This window comes from Kogia breviceps, chromosome 9 (genome assembly GCF_026419965.1).
Source record: "Kogia breviceps isolate mKogBre1 chromosome 9, mKogBre1 haplotype 1, whole genome shotgun sequence".
NCBI classification, from domain to species: Eukaryota; Metazoa; Chordata; class Mammalia; order Artiodactyla; family Physeteridae; genus Kogia; species Kogia breviceps.
Window position 1 is genome coordinate 111,549,112 of NC_081318.1, and position 19,223 is coordinate 111,568,334.

General features: G+C 50.4%; 1 protein-coding gene across 14 annotated transcripts in view; it reads left to right on the top strand.

Moving 5' to 3' along the window:
* Positions 1 to 4,455: 4,455 nt before the first annotated feature.
* COBL (cordon-bleu WH2 repeat protein) overlaps positions 4,456 to 19,223 on the top strand; it is a 261,943-nt gene continuing 247,175 nt past the window's right edge. For 7 of the 14 annotated variants that reach the window (XM_067042935.1, XM_067042945.1, XM_067042941.1 and 4 more), the window contains exon 1: positions 5,005 to 5,074. In XM_067042935.1, coding sequence (XP_066899036.1) covers positions 5,034 to 5,074 — 41 coding nt within the window. In that variant the 5' untranslated portion in view covers positions 5,005 to 5,033. Of the gene's footprint in view, positions 4,477 to 4,498; positions 4,648 to 4,876; positions 5,075 to 19,223 lie in introns of those variants that run through there. The other 7 variants (XM_067042950.1, XM_067042951.1, XM_067042937.1 and 4 more) reach the window with 5 other exon arrangements.

The following is a 19,223-nucleotide window of genomic DNA, read 5'->3' on the forward strand; positions in this document are numbered from 1 at the left end:
GACTCTCAACCGCTGCGCCACCAGGGAAGCCCCAAAAGCCACATTATTGTATGAGTGCGTTTCTATGAAATGTCCTGAACAGGTGGATCCACGGAGACCTAAAGGTGAGTGATCCTGAGGGGGTGGGGAGACGGAGGAATAGGGAGAAAATGCTTACAGACATAAGGTTTATTTTGGAGGTGATAACCACGCTCTGAATTTAGATAGTGGTGACGGCTGGGCACCTCCATGTATAATCAGACAACCGGATGGCCACTGGAGTGCACACTTGGAAGAGGGGACTCTTATGGCATGTGACTCTCTCAACAAAAATCAAGGACTCGACATTAATGTTTTTTTGAGTTACTATTGTCAATTAATAATCTCACACGAAATGCAGTCTGGTTTTAGTAACTTACCAACCCCCAAAAAGTTATTAAGTCCTATAGCCTAAAGCAAACTTGAAAACTTATGGGGAGAGAGTGAGACCTGGTGCCTTGTCTTCTTATAAGAACTCTAGTCCTGTAGAGCTGGGACCCCACCCTGATGACCTCATGGAACCTAAATTACCCTCTGAAAGGCTCTATTTCCAAATACAGAGGCTAAACCACCCCCACCCCCCACCCCCGCCCACTGGGGGTTAAGGCTTCAACTTAGGAATTTGTTGTGTGTGTTGGGGGGAGACACACACACACAATTCAGTCCATAGTACATTCAAAATAAATATCCATTTTGGTATCTAAATTGATATTGATCATATGGTATGCTTTTTATTGTTTTTAGTATTTATTACCCTAATTTTTAATGTAATTTACCTAATTGTAAGTTTATATAATTTAATTTTATATTGAAGTTTAGTTGATTTACAGTGTTTCAGGTGTACAGCAAAGTGATTCAGTTATACATATGTTTTATATATATATATATATATATATATATATATATATTTTTTTTTTTTTTTGGCCATGCTGCACGGCTTGTGGGATCTTAGTTCCCTTGACCAGGGATTGAACCCGCGCCCCCAGCAGTGAAAGCGCAGAGTCCTAACCACTGGACCGTCAGGGAATTCCATATATATATATATATTCTTTATCAGATTCATTATAGGTTATTACAAGATATTGAATATAGTTCCCTGTGATGGTATTCTTTTTTTTTTTTAGGTAATTAAAATTGCATTATCAGGCCCCGGAAAAACCTGGATTTGCCTCTGATGATTCTTATATTTCAGAGGAGGAAACTAAATCTTAGAAAGGAGAAGAACTCACTCTTAGTAATTCTGTTAGCGAGTGTAGAATCAGGCCTGAGGCTAGTGTGTCTGAGCCTAAACCCTAGCTTCCCTGCCTCAGTGGAAGCTTGTTAGAAATGCAGACTCTCAGGTCCCACAGCCCTGGAGCCACTGGACCAAGAGCTGCATTTTAACAAGGTCCCCAGAGCGTCTAGTGTGTATTGACGTTTGGGAAGCCCTGCTCTAAGCTGATCTGCCTGGGGGTGGGGCGTGTGTCATTTACATTCCTCACCTCCTTTTCCTGCGATGCATGCTGGGTAGCTGGAGGGACTCGGGGCATTGTGGGGACCCCACTGGAGGCGGGGGCTGAGTGCACAGGCTGAGTGGGGTGCTGAGGGCCTCTGCTGCCCAGCAGAAAGGGGAGATCTGGGCGGAGAGGCAGCAGCAAAGCGGGGCGTTGGGGTCGGGGCAAGGCCAGGGAGCCCCTGAGGTGGCCTCACACCGATTCTCTGCGCAGTGACGGCACCCACTCCTTCAGTCAAGGGCTGCATCGCGGCCGCGCAGAGCCGTAGCCAGGACGGGCCAGTGACAGTGGGCACGGGGACACCAAGCATGGTGCCCAGGCCTCAGAGCAGGTGCTGGAAAGGGGCAAAGCTTCGACTTTCCTGCAACACTTAGGAAGGTGAGACACGCAGATGCCAGTGTGTGGGAGCCTGGCCCCCACCCTGCCTTCAGTGACCTCATGATGGTAGCGGTGGTAGCTTGAGACAGGCCGGGGTGGGAGCATTCACACAATAAAAGTCGACAAAGTCTGCAAACTGGGGTGCTTTTTTTTTTTTTTTTTTGAGCCATTTTAAAAGATGGCTCGGCATGTCCCTGGGTATTTACAACACCCAAAATAGAACATTTAATGATAGTTAATATCTGCAAAGGTGCTAGTTTAGTCAGGGAAACTTAAAAGAGTGTGTCGGTAAGGAACAGCTGGGAACCCCTGTCGCCCAGAATTCAGGCCCCTGCGTGCATTTGCTCTAGAAGGTCAGTAAGCAAACCCAGGAGAGCATCCTGCTCAGGACTCCACAAAGGGTAGAGCCCCTGCCCTCAGGCTCTCAGCTACCTATTGCTGGTACCCTGTGGCTGGAAATGCTAAACCCCTGCCTGGAACTTGTTTCCCTGGGGTGGCTCCATCTGGGAGGTGGTCAGCTGTTTCCAGCCTGCACACAATGGCTGGCACATAGCAGATACTGGAAAGTATCCATCTAACTGCACAATTTTGGACCACACCTCTACACGGGTGGGTCTGCAGGGATCCTCACGGTAAGGGAAGTTTGGGTTGCAAACAGAGAAGCTGGTTTCCTGCCTCCCAGGCTCTGTGCCTCTCCTTCACAGCTGACCCAGGAGACCGCCAGGCCCGCCACTGGACTCTCCCCTGAGGGCCTTGGGAGCTCAGCCCACCATTCCGCTGGCAGGTCTGATCCTGCCACCCCCCCCCCCCCCGCCTCCTTGTGGCATTTCTTCCCAGTCCTTTCCCTCCACCCCACTCCTGGACAGAGGTGCCTGTTGGGTTTCGGGGTCTGAGATGCCTGGTGGCCCTCCTGGAATCAGAGGTGTCCAGGCCTCTGGGTCCTGCCGGGCTTCTATCCCATGAGAGCAACTTGAACCTCAGCCTGGAGGTGGGAGACTGCCTCCACCTCTTAATTTTTCTAGGACGTTGACTGTCTGGCTGAGAAACAGCTACCTGCTCTGACCCCCTTGTCCACTGGGACACTGGGCTATTCCTCACCCCCACTGCTTCTGCCACAGCCCCAGGCCCTCCAGTCACCTGTGAGCCATGAGTGGCACTTCCTCCTGTAACCTCAGCAGGCTCCAGGCCACAATCCTTGGTCCACTTCCTGGCTCTGGCCCCTCCCAGGCTGCCCTTTCCCATGTGGTGTCCAGAGCAAGGAGGGACTCCTGAGATCCTGGGGAGGAGCCCCTGACCCCCAAACCTAGAGGGGGAAGGAGTCGTGGAGACTCATTCATTCAGTGCACTGGTTACTTTATGGAGCACCCCCTCCACCTGCCAGGCACTGTCCTAGATGCTGGGGGTCCAGTGATGCATGAAACAGACAAAGGCCCAACACTCACTGAGATCAAATTCTAGGGGAGGAGACAGATGGCCAGACACATGCTGAATATGAGATGTACTTATATATTTATATTGCATTGATTTATAATGTATGCACCCAGAATGGTTTATATACTTATATAAATATAAACAAAATTTATATATACGTTCATATATAAGGAACATTTTGTTTATAATGCAAGCATAAACAGTTCTTTATAAATATAAACAAACATTTAAATACATGCAAACAACAAATATATATTAAAATATATATACTATTGATATATATACAAACAAAATGATAAATGCTTGGAAGAAAAATAACTCAGGACAAGCAGAGCAATACTAAGTGTGTGCTTTCACACAGAGGGCTCCGGGAGGGCTTCCCTGGGGAGGTGGTATGGTATCTGAGCAAGGCACCGCAGGGTGGGACGGTGCAGGCGGGCGGTCCCGTGGCAGAGCATCCCAGGCAGAGACCTGAGGTGGGCAGAGCCGGGGGTGCTGAGCCGCAGGGCGCTGGGCTCCGAGGCCGAGCGCAGAGGTAGGAACAGGCTTCTGGGTGGGCGCCCCGGCCTCAGCACTTAAGGCCTTTCAGGTCCGGGCAAGGACTTCGCATTCTGTGTCTAGACCGGCCCCCCGCCCCAGCCCCCGCCCCGCTTTGTTAATGGGAAAGCTGGAGGGTAGCGGGAGGACGGCTCAGGCTGGCCTCTGGATTCCTCATCCAAGTTCAAGATCCGAAGCAGCACCTCCTCCGACACCGATCCCTGCAGGCTCACTTAACTCGCCTGTTAGTCTAGTCGTTGGAACCACAGCAAAGAGTCATTTCTGTTAGTCACACTTTCGCACTAGCCCAGATCCCTTTTGTGGCTTTTGGGTGGGTTAGGAGGCGTGTGGGGTGAAGCTCGCCAGATCGGGGGCCTCGGGCTGGCCTGCTCTGGGCCCCCCGCGGGCTACCTCTACTGGCATTTCTGCCCGCGGCCAGCACTCGGACCCACCGCGGGGCAGCGCGACCGCGGCGCCTCGAGAACTAGGCAAAGTCGAGCGCGCGTCCACCCGAGCTCCGGGAACACCTCCGGGCCGGCTCCAGCGCCCGCGGCTTCCGGCTCCGGACGCCGGGGCGGGGCCCGAATCTGCATTTCTAGCCGGCTCCCAGATGCTGCAGGTCAGGCACCCACTTTGAGACCCACCGCCCCAGAGCTCGGTTGCCCGGATGGAGGTTCTGTTGGGTTCCAGGGCAGCGAGCCTGGCAACCGCTCACTCACTCCTCGATCGCCAACCTCAGTCCTCCCGCCGGTCCGCCCACCTCGCCCTCGCCGGGCCCTGCCGCTGCCAGGTGCTTGCCCCTCCGCAGCTCCTCCCCGCCGCAGCGCGGCGCCGCGCGCTCCCGGGGCCCGGAGGTCCGGGGGAAGCGCGCCGCGGGCCGGGTCCGCCGCTCAGGAGGCGCGCGGCGGCGGCGGGGGCGGCGCTCCCGGGGGCGCGGCGCACCTTACTCCCGGCGCCCCCGCCCCGCGCCGGCCCCTCCCCGCGCGGCCCGCGCTCCCGCCCGCGCGGGTCGGTTCCAGCCCCTTCCGTCGTCCCGGCCCGGCCGCTGTCCTCCGCCGGCCCGCGAGGGAGGACGATGGGTCAGCGCGGAAAAAGTGAATGAGGGCGGCGGCGGCGGCTGCGAGCGCCTGACTCGCGGGGCCCGAGCGCCGCCCGCGCCCGCGGCCCGCCGGCTCCATGGACGCGCCGCGCGCCTCAGCGGCCAAGCCCCCGACCGGGTAAGCGGCTCCGGGCTCCGCTCGGCTCGGACGCCCGCGCCTGCACGGCGCGCACTCGGGACGGGGGCGCCCCCTCCGGCCCGCGGGCCCGCGCCCCGCGAGGGAAGGGGGTTGTGTACTTTGTGCTCCCGGGTCGTTGCCCGGGTAACAGTGTCAGGCCGAGGCCTGGGCGCTTTTCGCGTGGGTGCTTTTGTGGGCGCGCTCCCTTTGGGGGGCTCCCCGCGGGCAGATCCCCACCGAGCCCCGAGCCTTCCTCTGCCACCCGCGAGGGCTCCCCGGGATGGGGGTGGGTGGGAAGGCGATGGAGACTCGGCCCCGGCCCCCAGCCCTGTCGCTGACTTGCCCGGTTCCCGCCCGCGTTCCAGTCTGGTCACCCCGCACCCGGCACGGCACCCCGCCCCACGGTCCGCTCTACCTTCCACCCAAAAGGAAGGGGAACAGGTTCCGGGCCCCCGGAGGCGCCTGGGTTCCGCGGTCTCGGGAGGGCTGTGTAGAGGGCACTGTCGTGGAGGTTCTCCTGACCGCTGCTCCCCCGCCCCGGCTGGCTTTTCGGGGCTCCCCTGCACAGGGCACAGGCGGGGCGGACCGGGCCCGCGTCAGGGACCCCAGCATCGGATTATAGTCGGGGCTCCCATCCCGGCTGGCGTGGTCGTGTCCCTGCCCAAACCTTCGCGGGGTCTGTTTTCCATCCCACACGTCGCGTGTGTGGACTGCATGTCACGTTCACATTTTACTCGCAGAAAGAGTGACTTCCCTAATACAAGAAAAACAAGCCTGCTCTTTAACCGGATCCTGAGGCGGAATTTGAACCTTGCACGACCCCACGGGGCCTGGCGGCCGCTGCGACGTTACGCGCTCTCCTTGCGGCTGCCTTGCGTCTCCGCGGGGCGCACCCAGGACCTGCGAACTGTCTTACGGGCCTGGAGCAAATGTGTGATGAGTCCTGCAAATGGAATGAGTGCCTGGGGTGGGCCCTGCACCTGCTTACCGAAGGGGCCCACGTTCCCCTCTAGCAACTGGTGTCCAGCGAGGCAGCTTTGGGGACAACTAATCTCATTTCTTTGCAGTGTGTCCCACTGACTCATCCTGCCCGCGTGTGCCCGTAGGCCGCGGTTCTGCCCAAGTGCGCAAAAGGTTTTCAAAAACTGGCTTTTTTTTTTTTTTTTTAACTCTCCCTTTAATGCCAGGAAAAAGTGAGCCAGGTTAACGAATCAAATAATCCTGAGGCTGAGGAATGTTAAAAAGAACTTTTTTTTTTTTTTTTTTTTTTTGCAGGGCGCTTAGTGGTTATGTAATTACGTTTGAATAAACAAATCTCCCGCAAAGAAAATACACGTGGGAAATCCTTTTTCATGGCAGTGGTCATTGCAAAATGACTTCGAGAAATGTGAAACAGAATTGCCTCTAAATCTGCCGTCTTCAGAGCTTATTCTTAATGAGCCTGTTTAAGGAGACGGAATCATTTTTTGGCAAAACCACCTTAGAAATATATTTGAAGGAGAGACCATTTAAGAGGCCAGCGAAACGGTATCCAAAAACTATCTGTGAGATCCTTTAAAAGGAATCTGATTGTAGAAGTGAAACGGGGAGCCCTAAGAATTGGGCCGTCTTTTCCAGGCAGGTACCGTGTACGCAAGAGGGCAGCCACCCCGGGTCTGGTTCGCAGAGCTCTGGTTGGCCTTCACGTCCAGGTCCCCCAGGGAGACTAAGGACTTTTGCTGTGGATATGGTAACAAAACTGAGATTGTTATTATTGATGCAGTTGGCTCTGTCCCCACACTCCCATCCAGAACCTCCGATCTGCTTGTTTGAACATCCTTGTCCAAGAAATTTAGGCATAGTGCTTTGAAGTCTATTATTCCCAATTATTGTATCATTTGTCATTTGTTTTAGTACATTTTGGTGAAGTCAAGCAAATATCGACGTGCTTAAAATCAGAGGAAAGAAATGGTCTTGGGTTTTTTTGAATGTTTTATATGATTTAGGTGTATCGGTTGCCTACCAGCAAGGAAAGATAAAGATGGGAAAATGTTGGCCTTGGTACATTATTGGTGGTACTCAGCTTCTGGGTTCTTCACCGCAGTTACAGTCTCGTCTCCCGGACTGGCTCCTATGTTGCCTGAGAACAAGGCAGAGCTTGCCATGTACTCTGGGGAATTTGTTTTTTCTCTGATGCTGCCATTATTGGTTATCCAATCCCACTTTCGGTGAGTTATCACTTCTCTGCACCGTAGCAGATAACTGATGGAACGAATTTGTTGCCTTTCACTGAAACTGGCACTTGTCCTTGTACTGGGCTGGATGGGGGACAATGAATTGAGATTTCACATTATAAAATAGGGTGTACGACAGCCCTTCTTGAGGGTTCCTGAAGGGACAGAGGACTTAGTGAATGTAAACTCACCCATCGTACGTCTGCCTAAATTATTAATGAAGAGTTATTAGTTATCTTTGTTGAGAACACAAGTATACATTTTAGTTGTATTGAAGTTATAGGTTTTTACTAGTAATTTCATTAAAATCATAACTTAAGACTAACTTAAAAACTGTCTGGGGAAAGTATTCCTTTAGGAAAGAAGACATGTGCAAAAACTAACAGACTTGATGTGACTTTTTAGGAATTTCAGAGCTCAGTTGAGGTATAATAATTGATGGAATATTCTAGAATGCAAGTAAAGGTAAATTCCCTTTGGGTGAGGTTTTCATATATCTTTAAGTCCGTTTGAGACAAAGTTTACTGGCTTACTTTTAGTTTGCGTATGTGTGAGATCCATCCCCAGTAGTTGGTGGTGGACACAAGGTTAACTGTCCCACTGGACCCTACGTGAATAAGAGACACAACATTGATGAGTTTGGTAGGATACTGGTTAATTTTTTTTTTTCCTGTGGCGGAAACACGTATTTCTGTAGAATAAAATAGCCTCCAGTGACATGAAATGTCGAAACAGCTGGTGCCTTTGACCATTGACTGCGTTCAGGCAGTGTGCTTGTGTGAAAATCAGTGGAAGTTTGCTAGTCAGTCTCATCAAAAAGTGTGCTTACTGGAGACATAGCTGGTAATCCTTTATCTGCATAAATTCGTCTTTATTTAATCAAGTTATTAGAACAAGAAATAATTTTTAAAATATTAATTCAAGTGGGTAACTTGAGCTACGTGAGTCCTTTCAACACCCAGCACGTAGCGTTCAGTATAGGAGGCCCCTACTCCCGACAGTAAACTTGGCTGGGCAACTCAGCATTTCCTACCTCACCTCTCACGAGCTTACAGAGGTAATAAAATATTAACAGGTGTGCCCCCATAATAACAGGTTGAGTCTTCCAGGCCTTTTTTTTTTTTTAAGCTTTCTAGGCTTTTGGCTAATGTGTTAGAAAATGTATTTACATCCTTAAAAATGACAGTGTGTCTAATTATTGGCTGCATAAACTTTTCCCATTTAATTTGAGCTGTATTTTTTAGATGTTATGTTGGCAGTTCATTTAAGAATGTCAAAGTTATTGTTTGATATAAAGTGGAAAGGAAGCCTAGGAATTTTATTCTTTTGTAATTATAGTTTTTCTTAAAATTTTCTTAACACGTAAGAGGAGTTGGACATTTCCCTGTTACAATAGCAAATAATCTCAGAGCACTGTAAGTATTTCCCAGTGGTTGTCTAATGAAGGTGAAGCTAATATACGATTAAATTTGGTATAAATGACGTTTGCACTGTGCTGGGTTCTCCTGACTCTGGCCATGGCAGCCTGCAGCCCCTCCTCTGTCCCTCCCTGCCTGACTTTTCTGGCGCCAGCAGAGTGGATTATTATTGGGTAGGTGCAGGCAAGTGACACCCCCGTGTGTATGCGGGTCTGGGTCCAGTGGCCTCTTTAATTTGGGACCTGGGAAGTGAAGTAATTTCTGAACACCCGAGAGTGCTTCCATAATTATTAAGAAAACAGTGATTATAGGCTGTCTGCACACCAATGAGAAGTTTAGGTTTCTAGGCCTTTTGTGTTTTGTTATTAAATTTATCATTAAATTTAAATTTTTAATTGACCATGCATTTTAAAAAGTGAGCAGGGATATTTGACACCGAAGTAATGTTTAGACTGAGGATGTGCGAATTTAAAGCATAGGAACAGTTGGTTGTGATTTGGACTTGAACTCAATAAAAACGTTTAGTGGAGAGGTAGTGTATTTATTACGTGTTTCCTGCACCCCTTTATTCTCTCCCCATCCGCATATAATTGTGGGCTCTGTGGATTGTATGCTTTGGGTGATTTTAGGTGTACATTTTTTCAGTTGCTATAATTTATACTGTAACAGAATCTAGATTTGATATTTCATGATCCACTGAAGGCTTTTATATATCTTCATCTTTGTACTTTTTTCTTGATTTAAGCCACTTAATGTTGATGTGTATGTTATTGACATAGTGATAATATGCCTTTTTATTCTTTTATGATTTTCTTTTAAGTTAATTTTAAATCTCTCCCCTACCCCCCACCATTTTATACCTTTGCTCCCTCACTTTCACCTTGTCACTGCAGTGTTCATTGTCCAGGGCCACTTGCTGGCTTTCAGCCCCCGATTCGATGGCAGTGTCTTTTATCACTTTTCCTTCATGTTCCCGTAGTTCTTTATTTTTTACCTGTCTCTTCCAGTCGTAGTAGTCAACTTTCTTTCTGACTTATATCAATACTTTATATGGTTTCATTTGCTTTTATACACAGCTAATGATGGTAACTGTTTTCAAGACCTAATGGTGTATATTCTAAAGTAGATTCTGCCACGTACTCTGTCTGGTGGGTCTTCGGCAGTATCTGTGTTTCCTCCCGTCCATCTCAGGGATGGTCCCCGCTTCAGACATGAGGACGCTCACTTCCCCGGCTGGGGCCACACTGCAGCCTTGAGGGTTTTCACAGGCTTCTGTTTGCCCCCTAATTAGGTGCTGAGCTGTTGCTTGCCAGGACCGTGTCTTCTACAGGTCAAGTTCAATTAGAATAAATTCCACAGCCCAAAACATTTCTATTTAAAAATTAAAGGAAAAGCTTTTCAAGCAACGGCTAAGATGTATTTTATTGAGGTACTTTTTTTTTTTTTTTTTTTGCGGTACACGGGCCTCTCCCTGCTGTGGCCCCTCCCATTGCGGAGCACAGGCTCCGGACGCGCAGGCTCAGCGGCCACGGCTCACGGGCCCAGCTGCTCCGCGGCACGTGGGATCCTCCCGGACCGGGGTACGAACCCGTGTCCCCTGCATCGGCAGGCGGATTCTCAGCTACTGCGCCACCAGGGAAGCCCTGTTGAGGTACATTTGATGAGACAGGTTCCCAGACCACAAACACTTTCTCACAAACCCTGTTGTAGATCCAATCCCCGCCTCTGCCAAACCAAATGTTACCTCTTTAAGAGACACTGATTGCTTTAGAAAGATCATTGAAGTCCTTATCCTTTTTGAAAAAAAGTGACACAAATTCCCAAAGATGAGCCAGATGGACCAGGAGTCCCGGTTCATTGCTCTCCCCCTTCCTTCTCACTGTGTTGTCCAAGATCTCAGAGGAGGAACTGTTGTCTTAGGGACACTCTCCCCTCCCTCCAGACGCGGGCAGCAGGCTGTCTTTCTCCCTGGACACATGTGGACACACGTGGACATGCTCGCACCCTGACTGGGCCAGACGGGTATCTCCCTAATCTAGAATGCCTTGTGCTTGGTCATTAGTCCTGTTTGACTTTCTCCTATCAAAGGTAGACAGGCAGGCTTGGTGGAAGGAAAACGGGCTCAGGAATAAGAAGACTTGGGTCCCGGTGTCCGTTGTGTAGGATTCAACTGACCTTCTGAGCCGAGCCTGCTGGCCTGTCTTGGGGTGGCTCCTGCCTGTTTCCCAGCCCAGTGCTGTCCCACGAAACTCTGTGAGGATAAGGATGCTCTGTGCCTGTGTCCAGTCCAAGCGCCACTGAGCACTTGAAATGTGGAGCTGAATTTTTCACTTTCTTCAGTTTTCATGCAGTTAAATGTCAACAGCCAGGTGTGGCCAGGGGCGCCCTAGAAGGGCATGCAGTTCCAGTCTCTTCTTTTTTCCCTGCTGCCTTAACCTTCCCGAACCAGACTGTGCCCTGCTTTCTCAGACTTTCTCTCTCCCTGTGGCCCGTGGGCTTTTCTTCTCCTTTCCTAGGTGGTTCCTGCTCCTTCACCCTGCTGCAGCTGGGGGCTCCATCGAAGGCCTTCGAGACCCCTCCTCCGGTCTCGGATGAGAGCCCTGACCTTGGCCTCTTGTAGCAGTGGTGATTTCCCCTGTAGGAAACCCTCATGTGGGTTTCCACGTACTTGTCTCTGACCCTCTGACTTACGAGCTCCTGGGGGCAGGGATGCTACCTGGCGATGAATTAATTGTGTCATAACTTTGTGGCACAGGACACCATGCACAGCTGCAGTTCTGTAAGTGAGCCCTGCTCCCCCGTGATTCGTGGAGCGTGTTGGAGAAGATGAGCTCAAGACTCACACGAGATCTAAAATCATAGGATCAGAAGTGTTCCCAGAAATCATAGCCCCTTCTTTTGTAAAAAACTGACTTTTTAAAAACTGGCTGCTTCATCTTGTTTTTGCCAGACTGTAGGACAACAGAAAGATCAGTTGTTACTACACCACTCAGCCCGACCCACTCCGACTGGGCTTGCCGGCTGTGCCATCCTGCCTTTGCAGACTTGGGATGTGTTGGACGTCTGATTTTGTCAAACTAGAGTGACAGTGTTAGACGATGCAAAGTGATGGTGGCTGAGAGAGGAGATGAAAGTCTGTGAAAGGCCCGCTGTGGTCTGAATGTCTGTGCCCCTCCCAAATTAACATGTTGAATTCCTAACCTCCAAGGTGGTGCTATTAGGAGGTGGGCTTCTGGGGTGGGGCCCTCATAACTGGGATTAGGATTAGCGCCCTTATAAAGGACACCCTGAGCTCTCCCTTGGCCCTTACACCGTGTGGAGGTACAGTGAGAAGTCTCTGCGACCCGGAATAGGGCCCGCCCTGGACCCACGCCAGCACCCTGACTTCGGCCTTCCATCCTCCAGAACTGCAAGCAATACATGACTGTTGCTTAGAAGCCACCCAGTCTGTGGTGTTTTGTCATAGAAGCCTGAACAGGCTAAGACAAGATGCCAAGTCACAGGGGAACCTGCTTCTCCCTGTCTGGGGGCTCTGCCGGGGCCCGTGGACGGACTCCATCTGTTGCAACCCAGCCTGAGGTAGGGGAAGGAAGGGGACGTGCCCTTTACTTTGAGTCGCCCTTTCCCTTTGCTCTTGTCTGCTGACCCAGTCTTTGTTTTTATCGTAAAGTTTACATGATACAGCATTTACCATTGGTCCAGCTCCGTGGCATTAAGTCCATTCACATTGTTGTGCAGGCGCCACCACCTCCAGCTCCACGACTTTTTTCTGCCCGAACTGAAACTCCGTATCCATTAAACACTCCCTCCCCATCCCCTTCCCCCAGCTCCTGGCGCACACCATTCCTGCTTTCTGTCTCCGTGGATTTGACGCCGCTAGGGGCCTCATATAGGTGGACTCATACAGTATTTCTCTTTCTGTAACTGGCTTATGTAGCCTAGCAGAATGTCCTCAGGGTTCATCCGTGTGGTAGCAGGTGTTGGAATTTCCTTCCTTTTTAAGGCTGAAAGTGTAATCACAGCACTGGTCAGTGGACACTTTGGCCTCCACCCCTGGCTGCTGTGAATGAGGCTCCCTGGACGTGAGACTGCAGATACCCGTCTCTGCTTTGACTCCCTCCCCCATATCCTCCCAGGAGTGGGATTGCTGGACTGTAGGCAGTTCTGTGTTTAACTTTCTGGGAATCGCCGTCCTGCTTTACACAACAGCTGCGCCCTGTGGCATTCCCACCAGCAGCGCCCAAGAGCTCCTGTTTCCAGCATGCTCTCCGCTGGCTGTGTCCTCGTCACCTGGTCCTTTACAGTCTGGGAGGAAGAGGGGACGGGACCAGGGAGCTTCCCGGCATCGTTGGCTAGTGTGCTCGAGCCTCTGACTCTCTGTGGGGGCTGGGAGGAGCTGCGGTGAAAGTGGGCAGACCAGGCAGGTGTCCCTGCCCCTCCTCCTCCTCCAGGGTCCTGGGAGGCCCCCAGTGTCTTCAGACTGGGGGCCCATGGCAGCTCCCGGGCCTCTGCTGGAAACGTGGCCTCAGTTTGCTCTGAGCACCCCTCACAGCCGTGGTGCAGGGTTTCTCCTCCACAGTGTGGCTGTGGGGCTGTGACAGCACCTGCTGGGCAGCCGGCATCCCTGGATGGCTTCATTTGGAAAAGATCAGGGCACCAACAGTTTGCTTTTTACGATGTCTCTGTTCCTGTTATGGGTGCCCTGCCCGCTTTGTCCTGTTCACAATGGGCACCAGCCTGAAAAGGGGGGTGGGGGAGTGAGGAGGGTTTCCCAGCCTGGGCCCCCGGGGTGGCCACAGCAGGAGAATCGGGGCTCCCGCCCGGGAAGTGGGTGAGTTGGCAAAGGGATGGCAGAAAGGATGAGGAGCCCCTGCAAAGCATTTGTCTCAGCATCTGCGTTCCATTCGGCCTTCAGCTCAGGGAGTGGACCAGATGTGTTGACCCTCCAGTTACGTGCAAGTGGCTCGAATGATTAAATGCTTAGGCGGCAGACTGAGTTAGGAGACTTGGGAAAATGGGATGTGAATGCGTGTGTGTGTGTTAAGCTCACTCCCAGCACTGGGCAAAGTAGCAGACTCCCAAATCAGATCCTGGCAGTTTTTGCGAACCTGATGTTTAGGGAGTCGAAGTTAAAAATAGCTCAGGTGGGGGCTTCCCTGGTGGCGCAGTGGTTGAGAATCCGCCTGCCGATGCAGGGGACGCGGGTTCGTGCCCCGGTCCGGGAAGATCCCACGTGCCGCGGAGCGGCTGGGCCCATGAGCCATGGCCACTGAGCCTGCGCGTCCGGAGCCTGTGCTCCGCAACGGGAGAGGCCACAACAGTGAGAGGCCCGCGTACCGCAAAAAAAAAAAAAAAAAAAATAGCTCAGGTGGGAGTGATAATACAGCAAAAGTGCAGACTTGTGTTCCCATGGCTAATTCCTGAGACTTAAAACATATTTGGTAGTTGCGTTGGCTGGAGCCCTATTAATTAAGAGCAAAATCCACTAATGTTCAATAAACAAGCCATTAGGTTGGAAAGAGACTGATTCAGTGTGGCCAGAATCTAGACATTTGCCACTGAGAGGAGCTCCCTGCCAGAATTCCCCATGCGTCTGCCCGCCCGCCCGTCTGTCTTGCTGCCTATAATTATCCCATGGAGTTGGCTTGAAAACTTTCTCCCTCTGACGCTGTGTCTAAACCCCTTCTTATATCCCAGTGTTTAACAGTGTCTGGACAGCCTCACACACAGGAGGAGTGGTCTGCGGACCTGTCAGTGGGTTTAAAAAGTGCTGGTTGCTGAGGGGGAGGGGGGAGGGAAGGATTGGGAGGTTGAGGTCAGCAGATACACACGATTATATATAGGAGGGGTGAACAACGAGGTCCTACGGTAGAGCACAGGGAACTGTATTCAGTATCCTGTGATAAACCATCATGGAAAAGAACATGAAACAGAATGTATATATAGATATATGTATAACTGAGTCACTGCTGTACAGCAGAAATTAACACAGCATTGAAAATCAACTATACTTCAATTAAAAAAAAAAGCGCTTTTAAAAAGAGGTGTTCCTGGGGGTCAGGAAGCTGTGTCTTTCATGCCCTACCCACCCTACGTCACTCCCCCGCCCCCTACGTCACTCCCCCGCCCCCTACGTCACTCCCCCGCCCCCCTACGTCACTCCCCCCCCCCCCCCCGCCTCCACTTCTCAGGTGCCGTTGCCTGGTTTCGTGCAGTGATCCACAGATGATGAGTGTGTGTCCTGAATGAGGTCGGGCGGGGAATTTTACCACATTCAGAAAAGTAATGAAAACTAGTTTGGGAACGAGATGAATTCACAATGAAAAAGATTTCAGTGTAAAGTATTTCCTTGTTATTCGTCAGTTCTTTTTTCACCGACATCATCATGTTTCACGCTTTTGGAATGCTGCCTCTGGGGTTGGACATTTTTCTCAGAGGAGGAAAGAGAGATGCTTTTCGTGAGGACCTGCCTCATTTCAGCCTTTTAGTCACCTGTGATACTAATGTTTTCTAGCTGATGGGACAGGGGCCACCAGCCCCGCCCCAGGAGGTTGGACCCCCCACCGGGGCACCAGAGTTGATGGATGTAATTCTCTCTGCAGCTTATGGGTGAGGTTGTCACATGGCTGGAGACTCCAGGCTGGTGTCCTGCTCCTCACCCCGAGGTCGCCCACCACACAGAGTAGAGGCCTGGGACCTTGCAAAGTCCCGTTGGCTAAAGCCGCCACCTGGTTTCCGCAGGTGACGTCCCCGGGCTCTTCCCGAACCACCTGCGTTTCTCAAGGGCATTTTCCTGAAGACACAGTCCCCTTGTCAGCACCCGAGTGGCCTCTTGCTTGCGCGTGGGACCCGTGATGTTACCCACCTGATTGGTAGTGGTGTTGATAGGTCTGCAGATGTGCAACCCTGGGTCGCCCGGGTGGGGCGTTGTTTTGGGAGAGGTAAGTGGGGTGGGGTCCCAGCTCTTGCGGAGCACAGAGGGCGTGTTTGTGAATTAACGTGCCGCCTCGCATGCGGACTTCTCCCCCAGCAAGACATCCTGCCGACCCTGGCTTAGGAATGGATAGACGGTTCAGCACCTCCCTCCCTTGGGCCGGGGTGTTGATTCAGCTCACTGCGTCCCGTGCCCGTAGGTTTTGGGGAAGCGCAGGGCTCTGCTCTGCGCCACAGACGGGCCGCCCTCAAAGTAGGAGCTACGCAGACCCAGACTCACGGGGCTGGGGGTGTGATTTTTTTTTTTTTGTGGGCGGCCTTGGCCGGACCGTGGGTCAAGCTGTGAGTGTCACAGTAAGCCGCGCAGCTTTCACCTCCCGCCTCCTGCAGGTGGGAGGGCGTCAGGGATGGGGGCTCCTGGGGCTAATGTCCCCCGTCTCTGGCCTCCCAGCACGGAGGAGCTAGGAGGCGGGTTATCCCGGGAGGTCCTCAGGGCAGCGCTGATGCTACCCTGTCCTGCAGCTGATGCCAAGGGGCCTCATAGGTGGAAAGGATCGCCGTGGTCGTCAGGTGGGATGGATTGAGCGCCCACCTGGGGGCACCTTAGTGTCGCGAAGGTCCCTGTACCGGTGCTCTTAGCCCCCCAGGGTCTGTGCCGGCCCAGCATTCCTCGGTGTGTTTTCTTCTTTTTAAGCTTGTTTTTAGTCACACTCACAAAAATAACTTATCCTGCTTTATGAAGCTTAACTTAATTAACCTGTGTGGAATCCTTTCCGTCTGTCAGTTAATAACTGATAAATGACACATCTGAAGTTGGAAAGAATGTGTCCTTTCTCTGCTTTCACTGTCGGTCTGTGGAAAACATTGCTTTTTAGACAAGGCATCTGAATGGCAACCCCAGCGGGAAATTATACGTTTGGAATGTTTTCTTGCTGTTTACTTCTCATTTTATGAGTTGACAATGATAGGTATTCATATGTCAGCATTTCAGACTTCACCTGGCAAGGTTAATGGGAAGTAATGGATGACTTTTTAAACTGGGCTGGTTTTAATGATACACTCGTGTGCGGGAGTGTATTATTCTCATAACAATTTTATATACGTAGGGAGTGTTTTTTTTTTTTTTTAAATTGAAGTATAGTTGATTTACAATGTTGTGTTAGTTTCAGGCGTACAGCAAAGTGATTCAGTTATACATATACATATTTTTTTCAGATTCTTTTCCCTTATAGGTTATTATAAAATATTGAGTAGAGTTCCCCGTGCTATCCAGTGGGCCCTTGTTGTTTCCGTATTTTATATATAATAGTGTGTGTATCAATTCACATTCCCACCAGCAGTGCAAGAGTGTCCCCTTTTCTCCACACCCTCTCCAGCATTTGTTGTTTCTAGATTTTTTGATGAGGGCCATGTAAACTGATACAGCCACTATGGAGAACAGTATGGAGGTTCCTTAAAAAACTACAAATAGAACTACCATACGACCCAGCAGTCCCACTACTGGGCATATACCCTGAGAAAACCATAATTCAAAAAGAATCATGTACCAAAATGTTCATTGCAGCTCTATTTACAATAGGCAGGACATGGAAGCAACCTAAGTGTCCATCGACAGAGGAATGGATAAAGAAGATGTGGCACATATATACAATGGAATATTACTCAGCCATAAAAAGAAATAAAACTGAGTTATGTGTAGTGAGGTGGATGGACCTGGAGTCTGTCATACAGAGTGAAGTAAGTCAGAAGGAGAAAAACAAATACCGTATGCTAACACATATATGGAATCTAAGAAAAAAAAAATGTCATGAAGAGCCTAGGGGTAGGACGGGAATAAAGACACAGACCTACTAGAGCATGGACTTGAGGATATGGGGAGGGGGAAGGATAAGCTGTGATGAAGTGAGAGAGTGGCATGGACATATATACACTACCAAACGTAAAATAGATAGCTAGTGGGAAGCAGCCGCATAGCACAGGGAGATTAGCTCGGTGCTTTGTGACCTCCTAGAGGGGTGGGATAGGGAGGGTGGGAGGGAGGGAGACGCAAGAGGGAGGGGATATGGGAACATATGTATATGTATAACTGATCCACTTTGTTGTAAAGCAATTATACTCCAATAAAGATGTTAAAAAAAATAGCATGTGTATGTTAATCCCATACTCCTAGTTTATCCCTCCCCACCACTTCCCCTTTGGTAACCCTAAGTTTGTTTTCTATGTCTGTGGGTCTCTTTTTGTTTTGCAAATAAGTTCATTTGCATTTTGTTTGTTTTTTTTAGGTTCCTTTCTGCCTATAAATGATATCATGACATTTGTCTTTGTCTGACTTACTTCAGTTAGCATGATAATCTCTAGGTCTATCCATGTTGCTGCAAATGGCATTATTTCATTCTTTTTTATGGCTGAGTAATAATATTTCATTGTCTATATGTACCACATCTTCTTTATCCACTCCTCTGTTGATGGACATTTAGGTCGCTTCCATGTCCTGGCTATTGCAAAAAGTGCTGCAGTGAACACTGAGGTGCATGTATCTTTTCGAATTAGAGTTTTCTCCGGATACATGTCCAGGAGTGGGATTGCTGGGTCATATGGTAGCTCTATTTTTAATTTTTAAAGGAACCTCCAGACTGTTCTCCATCGTGGCTGCACCAATTTACATTACCACGGACAGTGCAGGAGGGCTCCCTTTCCTCCACGCCCTCTCCAGCATTTATTATATGTAGACTAGGTAGGGAGTGTTTTTATAATGCTAACTAAATAGGCATTGGCATTGAAACGTGTTCTCATTGATTTTCTGGGTGCAGAAGTGATATATCATTGGGAGAAAAAGCTTTGCACCAGGTTTCACTCCTGTCCCTTTTCTTTTGACCACGTGTGGTAGTGACCGCCTGTTGCTCTGCAGGAGGTCCTGACGTTGCAGGCTGGTGATTTTGAGGGATTTTAAGGGAGGAGCGAGTGGTTTGCTGCTGCCTGGTCGCCTCCATGATGGGGCTGTGGATGTAAAGAATGGCAGGTAGGAACAGCAAGGTCTTCCAATGCACCCTCTTGGTGCCACTTGGACCTGGGCACCCCTTCATCCTTGGTCTTGTCTTGACTGATCCGGAGACGGTGGAGCAGCCTGTGATTGGATTGGGGTCTCCTGTGACTGTTGGTCCAGTGAGGGATTTTGGAGGCGGTCTTGGCTCCAAACCTCAGCTGTGTCCAACACCATTGCACGACGTCCTTTACCCATTAAAGAGAACATAAAATAAACAGTCTAGGTTCAGCGTGAGCGCAGCGATGTCTCACACGTGTTTGATCGGCTGCTCTGTAGAGTCCTCTCTGTGAGGTAACACACACCATAGGATGACTTCCTGAAAAACATATGTTTGGAAATGAGGTAAAATACTGAGCAAGTCTGTAGATCCGCCAGGGAAAGTGTCGGGAAATGAAGACACTTTGCTGATCCAAACGGAAAAACCCAGAGGATTTACACATTCCCCGGTAGAGTCAGATCCGTAGACAATCTAAATTTTGATAAGTCTGTCTGTTTGTCACAGGAAACATCTCAGAGCCTAGCCAGCCACCACTCCAAGCTCA